General features: G+C 31.1%; 2 protein-coding genes across 2 annotated transcripts; both read right to left on the bottom strand.

Moving 5' to 3' along the window:
* Nucleotides 1-5,888: 5,888 nt before the first annotated feature.
* On the bottom strand, nt 5,889-7,503 carry TRIADDRAFT_28500 (uncharacterized protein; the record flags this gene model as incomplete). Its single annotated transcript, XM_002114841.1, has 6 exons — nt 5,889-5,990; nt 6,094-6,205; nt 6,307-6,404; nt 6,552-6,632; nt 6,761-6,857; nt 7,367-7,503. The coding sequence occupies 6 exons, from the start codon at nt 7,501-7,503 to the stop codon at nt 5,889-5,891; spliced, it is 627 nt and encodes a 208-aa protein (XP_002114877.1).
* Nucleotides 7,504-9,275: 1,772 nt separating this feature from the next.
* On the bottom strand, nt 9,276-13,093 carry TRIADDRAFT_58829 (uncharacterized protein; the record flags this gene model as incomplete). Its single annotated transcript, XM_002114840.1, has 5 exons — nt 9,276-9,395; nt 11,797-11,908; nt 12,143-12,240; nt 12,696-12,813; nt 12,957-13,093. 5 exons carry the CDS (start codon nt 13,091-13,093, stop codon nt 9,276-9,278), a joined length of 585 nt encoding a protein of 194 aa, XP_002114876.1.
* Between the last annotated feature and the right edge of the window lie 45 nt (nt 13,094-13,138).

Raw genomic sequence — 13,138 nt, 5'->3', positions numbered from 1 at the left:
TGTTCTATTGACTAAAAATTTGGTTCGAATCATCATAAGGCCATTATGCAATACGAAATTGATTTTAATCATGAAAAAGTAATAATATTTAAACTTCACGTTTGATTGACTCGGTACAGGTAAAATTAATTCAAGAAAATATTGTTGCCGCTTAATATTGCCTTCGATTATGGTAATGTAATGTGAACTATCACCTATAATTCGGGTAGAACATTAAATGCTGCTTCCAATTGCATCAAATTATTGTTACTGAGTATACTTATCGCTACTAGTGGAAATCTAATATACTACAGTATTATTGTTATTACTGTAGCTTTATCTTAAGACATACAGAAGAATACTTATATAATTATTAAATTTTCTATAAATATCTTCCTTTCCGCCACTTCATTGCGATATATATATAAATAGAATATTGAGGCGAATTGAGAACCTAATAGCTCATGACTTCCTTGGTAATATCGTCTTAGCCATATCCGCTAAGACTCTGGAGTCGTTCCCAGTTATTGAGCTATGATATATTAATATTTTCCTGAACGTCCGAAATAAGCCACTCATTCAACTATATAATGTGTTGAATATGTATGGTGTATAAAAAATTTTCAAGAACTAAAGAATTTCGTCACTACTAAACATCAGTATTATACATATGCACGCGACTGATTTCATAATTGCATTAATCTGCACGTAATAACAGACATCGCTTTTTGTTCCTAGATAGATGATACATTTGAAGTTATGCGATATACAATGTTCAGCATATATGTCATAAATAACAAGTGAGCTAGTGCAACATAAATATATGGAATTTCATAAACTCAGCTATATGATATATAAATGAAAAGTTTCGATCTCTAACCCTTAACGATCTGTGCTTCAGTACACAGATTTTTTGAGCTAAAAATCACTTAAGAAAGATAAGAAGTTACTGGGCTTCAAAATAAAATATTAAACTATCTATTAATAATCATGTTGGCTTTCATAATATTTCCTTCTGTCGTAACAAATCTGAGGATGTTTGTACCTCAACATCCTAGTATATTATAAAATGAATGAATTTCCGATCAATTTAGCTTCTTTTAAGGCAGTGGAAGGCTGTGTATTCATATACACCGTGTTGCTATAGAATTAATCCAGCTTTTAGAATAAGATAGATTCCTTAAAATTTAGGATTGGCTGCAAAAAATTATTACAAGAGTGGATAATAGTAGTGGCACTAATAGCGTCTTAGTGACCGAATAGGTAAAACAAAATCATTATATTTAAATTATAAGCAAGGCTAGTTATTTCAATAAAGGTCAGTTAAAACAAAATTCATCATAATGTATCAGTAACGTCATCTGTAAACATAAAGTAATGATTTCGAAAAAATCGAAACCAGTTCATTCGCTTCATTACATAATAAAATTAAAAGGAATTTATCTTCGAAAAGACTTGCTAAAACAAAAGTAATAATCAGATTCCTATAAATCAATCCAGTATTTAATTAACTAGCTAATAAGTTGATTTCTTTCAAGCGTCTTTGAATAGCACACACCATCATAATTAAATCACACTTTTCCAGGCTAAAATGTCTCTCAACAGTATAATTGTTGTAACTAAAAATCAATCTTCGTACAGCTGTTTTGATAAGAATGATTGAGGAGATCTGCCGCAATTTTGTCAACGACGGCATTATTCGATGCCAATTACAGATTTTTAGAAATTAAATAAATTAATATGTATATTTCATGAACTAATTAAACTGATCCTTAATTGGTAGCCATCATTATGGGAATTTATGTTGCTAATCTAGTATTATATCGAATCCATATTGCTTGTTCATCCTACTAGAACTAATTTGTTATACTGAGCAACACTTTTACAGTAAACCTGAACCGTCCCAGTTCGCCCATTATCTTATCACCTCGTAAAACAATTTACAGGAACTAAAGTTCAAATTATTGGAAAGATTTCTAAAAAAGTAACGCATTACAATTGTGTATATATAAGTAGATTGCAGGAAGACAATAATATGTTTACGCTACGGTACTTAACCAATAAATTTGATTTTTTCCCAAATCTTGATGAACAACAATATTCACGTTATGCTATAAAGTAAGTCATGACAATTTTAAGAATTTTGAAGTGCAGAAACTTGGGAGTCTAATATTTTGATGTTTCTATTCGGTTGGCTTATCGCATACGTTAGAGAAATACTCTAATAAGTTTATCCATAAAGCAGTCAAGTATGTATAATATTGATTATTAAGGACATTACTCAATAAAGATACCAACATAAACAATCGGATTATATACGAGTATAAAGCAATTCAGCAGTTTTTGATCGAATTCATTAGAATTCTTGCTACCTTTTCCACTGTATTTGAATACTGTACTGAAAAATCCTATTTTAAGTTAATTTCTATACTAGTTGTGATATTGCTACAAGATTTCGCTTGTTTAAATCCGATTAAATTTGCCCTGCTTACCAAAGTTAGCAAAACACTATCTTATCTCACATCAACAATCGGATGATGCATAAAGCGATTTAAGAGTATTTGATCGCTTTCACTAGAATTCCTCATGCGTATTCCACAATAAGTGAATATTGAACTTGAAAAAATCTTATTTAAATTAATTTTTTATGCTAATTGCAATATTGCTACAAGATCTCGCTTATTTCAATCCGATTAAATTTGTTTTGCTCAATAAAGTTAGTAAAGCACCATATTATCTCACATGAATAATCCAATTATGTATAAGGTGATTAAGCAGTGTATATTTCGCTGCAATTGAATACTGAATTGGAAAAATCCTATTTCAGATTAATTTTCTTCACTAATTGTAATGTTGCAACTCTTCAGAGAAGTCTGATTTTGGGGATGCCTTTAACGTTAATTTTTTAAATATGGCGTCTTATTCCAAATTTTTGTTTATTTATTAATATGGGTAGTGCTGTAGATTCAGGTTAAAGTGTCTTGTCTTTGCCAATTTTATGAAATTTTTTGGTAAACGTAATGCATTAAACTGTAAATTGCAATACTTCATCGACAGTACTTAATAATCATTGATTTTAAACTGCTATACGTAGATGGGTAATTTCATATTGACTAGAATATTGGATGAATACGAAAAGAATTTATAAGTAGAACGACGTAGTATAGTATCTCCCATTTATTCTCACTACTACTACTGTCGTACAAGTATACAGCACTTCTATCACATATGTTCGCCCCAAAAGCTCTGGCTTATCGTAAATGAGTATCGTACGGTGATCCTCCTTCGGATTGACAAATACTTCAGATCAAATTCTTGTAGTAAAAAATTAGCATTTTATACAAGTAGAATTTCAATGGATCATAAATGTAACATGTAAATGATTTCGGTATAATTTCCTTTCAATTAAATCACCATTGTTGCAGCAGCTTCAAGTTTATTAATATATTACTTAGCATGTAACTTTTTCTATTTAGTCTAATGTTTTGCTGAAAGAATTAATTCGTTATGATAATCGACTATACAGAAGAATACAAACGCTATACACTAGGCAGTGCCTTCCAAGAAATACATTTCTTTATTTCTTAACTACTAGCTCGACATACAAGGTCTTTCAGTAGCCTAAGAATTTTATGTTCAGCCTGATTTCTTTACCCAATAGTGCTTTTATATAATGTACTTAGGCGTTTTAGTAATTAAATATCTTCAACTCTAGATAATTTCAAAATAGAATGTACTTCTTAATGAATTGTAGTTAGTATCTGTTAATAGAAAAATCCACTTTACTTACACAACCTATTTTACGTACCAGTCTAGGGAGAAATATTAATGATATAGTAGCGTTCTTGGGCTTATATTGACTGTAGGGATGGTTATATCCTGGCATTAAATTGATTTTTGTAGTTTCTGTTGAATATAAACGATTTTCGAATAATTGCATGATCATGTTTTTCGCACTAGCCTTATTAGCTAGATTAGCTTACTTATCTGATTTTTGCAATATTGTGAAATCGGAGTCCTTAAATCAATTATGAAAGATCAAATGCCAACAGTCTTAATTAAAATAGTTAAAGATTTCTAATCAGAGCGTCCAAATTGCTAGTACTGATTCTGAGGTTAACTCATAATCGGTTTAATTTTCGAACTATTTCTAAACTTATTCATATCTAGAATGGATAATTACTTACAGATCTAAAGATATACATTATGTTTCTATCGAAATAAAACTTTAGATTTGTTCCTACAAGTAACAGACAGACACCTAGTATCAGATGAATATAGTTTATGCTTATTATTACATATTGAGTTTTGCAGTAAGTTCAGCAAAAAATTTTCCCCGTTCTTATTATATCTAGACACCTTTCAGAAAGATGATTTCCAAAATTTTCATGATTAGGATTTGTCTTTGATAACGTAATTGCTCGTCTAGAATGTTGATATTAGCAGTGATTGTCAAGGTCTGTTCTAAACAGTGGCGATATGCGATTTAACGTATCAAGCTCAATACTATTTATAACGTTAACCTTTAAAGTATATATTTAAAAACTTCTTTACTGTGATTTACGATATATAATATCTATAAAAAATAATAAACTAGGTTGAAAAGGTGTACATTTGAGTAAAGCAGATATCCTAGATAATGTTTTAATCTGCTTTAAAAGTATATCCATAAAGATGTATCACATATACGAGTACATTAAGAGTTAACTTTCTTACGCAATCATATTAAAATATAGGCGTATAAAACTTTAAGCTATTTTTGGAAATAGGCACTGGTTATGATAGTAAACTCGTATACTTGTTGATTATCTATTCTTATCAGTACTAGTGATTGGCATTTACTTGTTAATTTTAATATTTTTATCGGTAATATGAGAGCATCTCTAACTATTTAGCACCGATAGGTCATGTTTTCACATAACTATTTAATTATTGGATTTAGTGTACGAAGAAAAATGTCTCTTCACAAACATAGTTGATTTACATTGCTATAGTTTACTATGAACCACTTGGTTATATCTCCAGTCAAATTTTAGATTATTTTATTTGGAAACCGTAATTGAAATATAATGCGCCGTATGATTCATTCCGAAATAATCCCTTTGTACCACGTTATAGACACTTGTTGTTATTCCTTGTAAGATATAAGTCCTAATAACTTTGTGCTATGTCGACCATTAACCATTTATTATAACTTGGAATGACAAGTAGACAAAACAAATTGAATACAAATTGAAAAATTTTCATTCATACTGATAACTAGCCATATACTTTTTCAGTGGATAACAGCAGAGGCTGTAATTATATATGTAGGTAAATCTAACCGATTTCAAATGGCCGAATCTTATGAATAAGAGTAATTTGGTAACTTTACTTTTATTGAGTTATAGTTAATTTTATTCATGTACATCTAATGTAAACTATTTAAAAGGATTCAGTGGTATCAATAATACAGTCAGGCAACTTAAAGAGCTTAGCTTGATGTATTAGCCATTTATAATTTACAAAAGTGAATACTTTGATATCTATTTAGCGCTTCAAATACGCAATAGTTACGACTTGGTAAAATGTTAACGATATTTTCTATGCAAAACAACGATATAGGACCTAATATTCAAATATCTTGATATCGACGAAGTGCATAAGGCAGGCTTAAGTTACACACTACTTATTTTAAATTAGTGATAGCTTTACAGTTAATATCCATCTAAATTAGTTTACTGGAAACGATTTTAGCAATTGAACTACCTGTGATAGTTTTACTTTGCAGTAGAAGTGTAGTACCGACATCTATTAGATACTAACAGATTCTTTATCTCTTTGTCGATAAGAATTATTTTAACCGTGAGAGTAATAATAATAAGATTGCTAATAAAGTTACAAAATTTGTTTAAAAATTGTTAAAATTACTATAGCTTCCAGGCATTTCTCATCATTAAATCGAAATATGCATCGCTGTCAATAGAAGCACTAACGCCACTGTAATAATTTAGAAATTCTTCATGTGTTACCTATAAAAAGAAATGAATACTTAATGACCAATAAGACTCCGTATACTATACAACAGTCACCTAATGTAATTTAAAGCAATCTCATAGCAAAATTTGTTTGTACCCTGCCATCAGGATCATCAGGAGAATCGAAACTATCTAAGAATGATCGAAATACTTGTTCCTCAGTCCATTCGCCGTTCATATACTTTTTATGCTTTCGAGGATTGTAAACGCTATATTACAAATAAAAGAGATGTTATCAATTCTGATCATAAGCCTTACATGGGTTGTGACACAAGATTCATTTATTCACACGGTTGGGAAAATACCGTACCCTTTCAAATCGTCAATGGTGATAACGCTATCACCAGTTTTATCTAATTTCCTGAAAGCTTCAAAAATTACTTTTTTCCTTTTAGTGCTCATAGGCGGCTAGAATGATAAAGTGATAAAGGCAATATAGTATATGCAAAAAAATTACTTTAATAATATTATAAATATAATCGTTAAAATGCGATCAGAAATTATTAATGCTATTAAGGTGAGCGTTAAGACAGTAGTATAATAGCTGGTAGATACCCTTAAAGCTTTAAGAAATTCATCAAAGTCTAAACTTTCGCTATGATCAGTATCGAAGGCTTCGAACATTTTTCTTGCATCCTGAACAGTAATATGATTTTAAAAATTTTTTTAGTTATAGTCCGCTGTACAACATTAGAGGATTTTACTTCATCGACTCGAACGTAATATTCTTGAATAGCTTTGAAATGGTACAAAATTTCTCTTACAGTATCGTCTACAATAACGCCATAATCCCGCAGGCCTTTCTTAAATTCTGCAAAATTCAACTGTTTATCGCCATTATCATCCATGATACGAAAAACCCTGTGCAAAATATCATTATTATCGTATTATAGTACATTCTGTTATAAACAGTCCGCATTAAAAGGGATATTCAATATAGCTGATTTTAAGGCAAATTGCCATCGGTGTGATGACAGTGATATATGTAAATCAACATACAGTATATTACTTCTACACCCGTTTATACGGTAAATTTTCGAATTGCATTAAGCTGGTATTTTTCATAAAGTGATTGGCTAACATAAGTTCTTTGCAGTCGCTATCAGAACTTACTGTTAGCACAACTAGACGACAGTTTTATACACATCAGAATTGCTCTATCGAAGGTATTATTTTTTTTATAAGCCTCCGTTATGTCAGGAAAAGTTATTTTAGTAAAATGTAAAATGTTTTAGTGCAACATTTGGTTGCTTTAGAATTTATCAAGTTGCTTGATCCAATCCTATCGTAAGTTGTAATAGAATCATCTAGAAGTTGACTGAAATTTACTAAAATTGCTAATCTAGTTGATAAGAATAAGACGATAATACCTTCCAAGGCCTTTAATTCCGCTCGATCCACGCGATAAACATTGCAACCTCAGCTGCTCTACTGGGTCTTGAGTTTTACTTAGTGCAGTCTGACATTTACGCTTTAATTCAGCTTCATGACGAGATGTAGCAGCCATGATGAAAACAACTATAATTATGGTTCGTTTTAATTTGCTGCCGCAGCCAAATTATACTGAAGTGCGACTCTAAGTAGTAGTATATGTAAGTACTGGATGCTTTAGCTTTATTCTATTACTGCAAATCATCGAATATGTACTTACGGTATATTGGTATAGTATACTCTCTGACGTGAATGATACAAAGGCCAGCAAGAACATCAGTAATGCGTTGAATTTAAATTATTCTCTTGTGACTAATATCCAATAAAAAATGCCCTTTATGAGTCAGTTACTATGGCTACCATCAAAACAGCCTATACTGGATTTCTGATCTTTTCGATGTTTCGTTACTGCAATCGATTACTCTGGATGGTGGGTGGGTGATACACAACACTACGTTAAAAAAATTGCTGCAATCCTTGGATAATTATAATCAAATAGATACTTGAGGGGCGCTAAGCAATGACTGATCTGACTCTTCTATAATTATAAATACTCGTAAAATGATATTGTATAAATCATTGTATACCTTTGAGAAATAAATAGTTTCCTACTAGTCGTAGACTTATGTCATATCATGCAAAATGAGTAAGTTACGAGTATATTAAAACATCTTTCACCATATTTAGGGCACGGGAAAGTTATTTGAGGTGATGCTGTGGTAAATTGATTGTCTATCATTTGTCTCTTAATTACGGTTATCAACTGTAACCTGAAGAGGTTCGTTAGTAATATCATGTTTTATATGAGGACACAGAACCCAAGCTACGATACAATTCTTCGCCTTAAATCGCAATTATTACCGTACTTAAGTACGGCTGAGCGAGAGTGAGTACTGTAATAATTAATTAATAAATTACCATATTAATGAGTAAGTTAGAGAAACGAAAGCCAGAGGCTATTTCACTTCAAGCCACGTCTAGCTTCCTAAAGAATTGAAAGCAAAGTAGGCAGCTGGTTCTACCTTGATCGTTATATCTAGTATACGAACATTGCCAAGACTGATCACTTAGATAGACCGACATCTTCTTCAATCCATTTATCATTTCTAAACTTGGGATAGCTGTTTAAGCTGTAACCTCTGTTCACTATATCAAGGAGCGTGAATGAATTCATTCCATTGGCTATTAATAGCAGTTTCTCCCTATTTCTAATAATATACAGTAATATACAGTACTTCTCTTATGAAATTCTCCACAGGCCAAAGTTTGGTAATTGGACATTAGCCCCATTGATGCTAACAGTTTGAACAGCAGTCGGCATCGTCTGATCCATAGAATTGTCTAACCTCTATACAGTAAAGCATTCTCATCGTATGAAGTAACACTTGCTCTAGCAATCTAGTTGAAAAACATAATTTTATTGCTACTGAAATTATTTCCTCATAGTCTATCATTATAGCAGTAAAATGTTGGTGGTAACTAATCCTAGCTTGGATTTGATTAAGTGTAGTACAGGCCTATTCTACTTTTCTACACCGCCAGTTTTCTTTAAATCTCTCTATTCTTATAATGAATTCTTAAACAATATTAGACTACTACATTATCGCATTGCTTTAGTAGTAATATTATGACTATCCTGTAACAGTCAGATTTTATAGAAGTGTGTTACAATATTTCGATTGAAAGGACAATGTAGGAATAAATCTCGAATTCAAACGTTCTTGAGCTAGATTTCAAGAAGTTAGACCTACTCAGTCGCAAAGGAACCTGTTATCCTAAACTTTTAAAGGTCTCAAAGAGTTTTGGTTACCTTTGCTTTACGTTTTTATTACATGCGAGCTCGCTTAATTAGACTTCAGCTCTAAGAAACTTAGTCTGAACTTCACAAAAGAGTAAGGATAATTCCGACAATTGTTTGGAAATACCTCTCTCTAAATGCTTCCGCTCAAAATTCACATCACAGTATAACTAAGTTAGATGTTACAAGGTTTCCTATTAGATCAGAAAGATGCAAATTATGTAATCGTGAAGAATTCCTCTATAATCCTAATAGGCTTAACATTGTTGATCTTTAACGAATTCTTTTCTAATAAAATTTAAATTTTCATTAACAACTATAGATATTACTGTCTCGTAGCAGAGTATATGCAGTAATTAATTGGTTTCAGATGAAATGAACGCTATATATTAAATCACTACACTGCCGCATTTGTTGATACCACAGCTAAGCAAAGAAGTTGACAAATAATGCAATCGCGAATTTTCTAGCATTAGCTTTATTTCTCTACGGTCATCAACCTTAAACCTAAGATGATTTTGTTGGTAAAAGCATGTTCCGTACTAAAATGTGAATATTTCTCCTTAATAAATACTAATAATAGCATAATCGATAACATATTACATTGTAGAAGACATGATTACCGTATTAATAAGTAACTAATGCTGAGAAAGTGATAAATAAGTTAACATTAATAAATTAAAGAAACGAAAGCTTGTCATGTTTCAAGCGATGCCTAACTTTACAACGAATCGAAAGTAAAGTAAAGAAATGTTCGCCTTAATTACCATGTTTAGTATGCAAGTATTGTCACCATTAATCACTGATGATGGGTGAGATGTTGTATACTTCTGTCTATAGTAATGTCGTTTTTAGACAGAGTTAGAAGAATTAACCGTAAGTGCAATATATTAAATAACGTAATCATAATTACTATCATTCTAAGTTATAAAGGTATAAGATATGAAGGATGCAAGCTAGCTAAGAAGAAATAAAACGAACTATAACTAATATTAAAATTTTAACATATTTTTTCGGCTGTCCTCATTCATTTCTATTTAGTAAAAAGACATGCTAAAATATACACCTCAGCAAGGAGTATATAATAGGAAATCTATTGCGAAATCGAACAAACTTACATTATGATAGCACATCTGACTATTTAAGTCATTTCAAATGCTATTATATAACACGAATAAGTCTGCTGTACTGATAAAATGAGAGACTAAGTGGCATAGCATAGTCTCTAATCTTTATCATAACATAGCAAGTTAGAGTGAAGCTAATATCGATGACTTAGCTCATAATTTAAAGCTTCCATGCATTTCTCATCATCAAATCAAAGTAGCTGTCGTGATCAATTGAAGCACTAACGCCACAGTAATAATTTTCAAATTCTTTCCACGTAACCTAGATAAACGACATAGTCAATTGTAAGATAAATGAAGAATGACTAGTAGCAATTTTAATAAATAAAATGAAAAGTTGAAATAAACACAAATGTAAATAAGATATCAAATAACAAATAAAGGAATAAATGAGTGAATGAACAGTAACCGTAAACCTAATCATTCAATACTGATGTCGACAACTCTGATACTTAGCATAAGCATAAACGTGTTAAGGGATTTATGTTAGGTATCAGGGTTATCGGCATCAATACTAGTTAGGCCTAGCGAACATAAACAATTTTATCTAGGTAGCAGGGTATAATGCTTTGATCTTATATATAATATGAAACAGTAGTTCAAAGAAGGTTTAATTACGTAATCTTGACTTATAATAACTTTTCTCCGCGTTACTAAATTGAAAGAGGCCGCCTCTACCAGTTAACTAGTTTTCAGCTACTTTTATATCTCAATCAATGAGAATTGTCTTCAATGAAGTACGGTATATAATATACACACAAGGCGCATTTATATAAACTACTCAACGATAAGTAATAAAGTTTTCTGTGAAATTTTCTGTGAAGTTTTTATTGTTGTGTAGGCAGGTTAATAAATATTACTGCACACTACATATGAAAACTCGTAAAAAGAATCAACTACCCTATTTTAGTGTAATGTAGTTGTGAGCCATGACTACCACATGAATTGAAGTAATCACCCACCGTATTTTTTGAAAAGTACCGATACTTTTATGATACAGAATATGACCTTAGCATTCGTACAGTATACTGGTAATTATTACTCGGTTAAAATAACCGCTAAATGTATATTACACCCGTCTACAAATTACGTCATTACTTTTAAAAGCAGATCAAAAACTTAAATTCTAAAATCCTAATACGCATTCATAAATATGTAACCTGGAAGAAGTGAACTATTAGCGAGATCAAGTCTTAATAAATTTTTAGTTTATTATTATTGTTTATAACTATATATATACTGAGATATAATAGCACAGTGCACATAAACTGTAGACCGCAATTGTAGTAGCAAAAGATATTATTTCATGATAGAAGATACTGTTTATTACCATCAGAGATTTATAATCTGGCAATGCTGGATCTACGAGAATCCTACTGATACGACTATGTTTATACGTAAGAATAAATGCGTGTGTAATGCATTTATATATATCTTCACTTACGCGATAGTCTACGTCACCAGGAGCTTCGAAATTTGCCAAATATGCCCTGAAGACATCTGCTTCAGACCATTCGCCATTTTTGAACTTGGGATGACCGGTTGCACGATAAACTCTATGTACATCAAACAATACAAATGAATTTATTTAATTAATTAGTATCAAATTAATAGTAATTTTTTTCTATGATTAATAAATGTTTCTTTTGCTAAGGACTTTACAATTTGATTAATAATGTTTGTCGATGTATTATAACTGTAAGTGACTTAACGTCATGTAGATTGACATAATCTTTTATCGACGTGGAATAACTACTACAGTATAAATTATATATACATAACTCATATACCTTTTCATATCCTTAATGGTTATTACACCATCACCCGTCCTATCCATTTTATTAAATGCCATCTCAACAAGTCTAAGTCTTCTAGGGTTCATCTTAGGCTTTGCGAAAGAAATAAAAAAATCATTACAATTTTTAAACCTAAATTAACTTATCTATCATTCATCGTCACTAGATAGTAACAGCTGTAGTTAAATAGTTAGTTATACAGTAACATATTGTAATGCTATTGCAGTATTGATGCTGCTTCTTTAATTTATAGCTATTATAGTAAGTAGTTAGAATTATTTATTACTCGAAGTGCGATAAGAAATTCGTCAAAGTTCAGTGTTCCCGTATTGTCTTTATCCACTCGATCAAACAACCTTCTCACGTCCTTAATGATAGAAACGTTTAAATTGTTATCAAATTGATTAAAATCCAAGCTGACAACGTGAATTATACATCTGATATTATTCCTGTATACTATACTCGTATATTATTAGTGATTACTATCATGTAGCAAGTATGTATCTCTTATTTTATATTCAAATTGTCAGTGTTGGTTATTACTTACATCTTCTCTCATTTGAACCCCGTAATCTTGTAAACCTGTTCTGAATTCATCGTAATTCAATTCCAAATTATGGCTATCGTCCATAATGCGAAATGCTCTAATTGGATAATTATCAAGTCTATTCATTAGCCAGATCGACCGACAGAAATTAAGATTAAAGCTTGTTATAGTGAAATTTATTAAACAGAAATATTAGGAAGGGATTTCAGGCAGCTTTTAGAGCTAATCTTTTTGCATATTACGTGCAAAAATTTTCCCTACCTTCCAAACCCTTTAATTCCTGCTGATCCACGAGCTAAACATTGAAGTCGTAAGCGCTCCATTGGATCAACAGCCATATGACTCTGTCTCAAGCACTGGGTTCTAAATTGAGATTCATGACTTGCATCAATAGACATTTCCAACTTATTTACGTTACCACTGCAGCGCTCGTTTGCTTTTCT

The sequence above is a fragment of the Trichoplax adhaerens genome, genomic scaffold, assembly GCF_000150275.1.
Source record: "Trichoplax adhaerens TRIADscaffold_9 genomic scaffold, whole genome shotgun sequence".
NCBI lineage: Eukaryota > Metazoa > Placozoa > Uniplacotomia > Trichoplacea > Trichoplacidae > Trichoplax > Trichoplax adhaerens.
The sequence above is the reverse complement of the archived record's forward strand: the minus strand, read 5'-3'. Positions and strand labels throughout refer to the sequence as shown.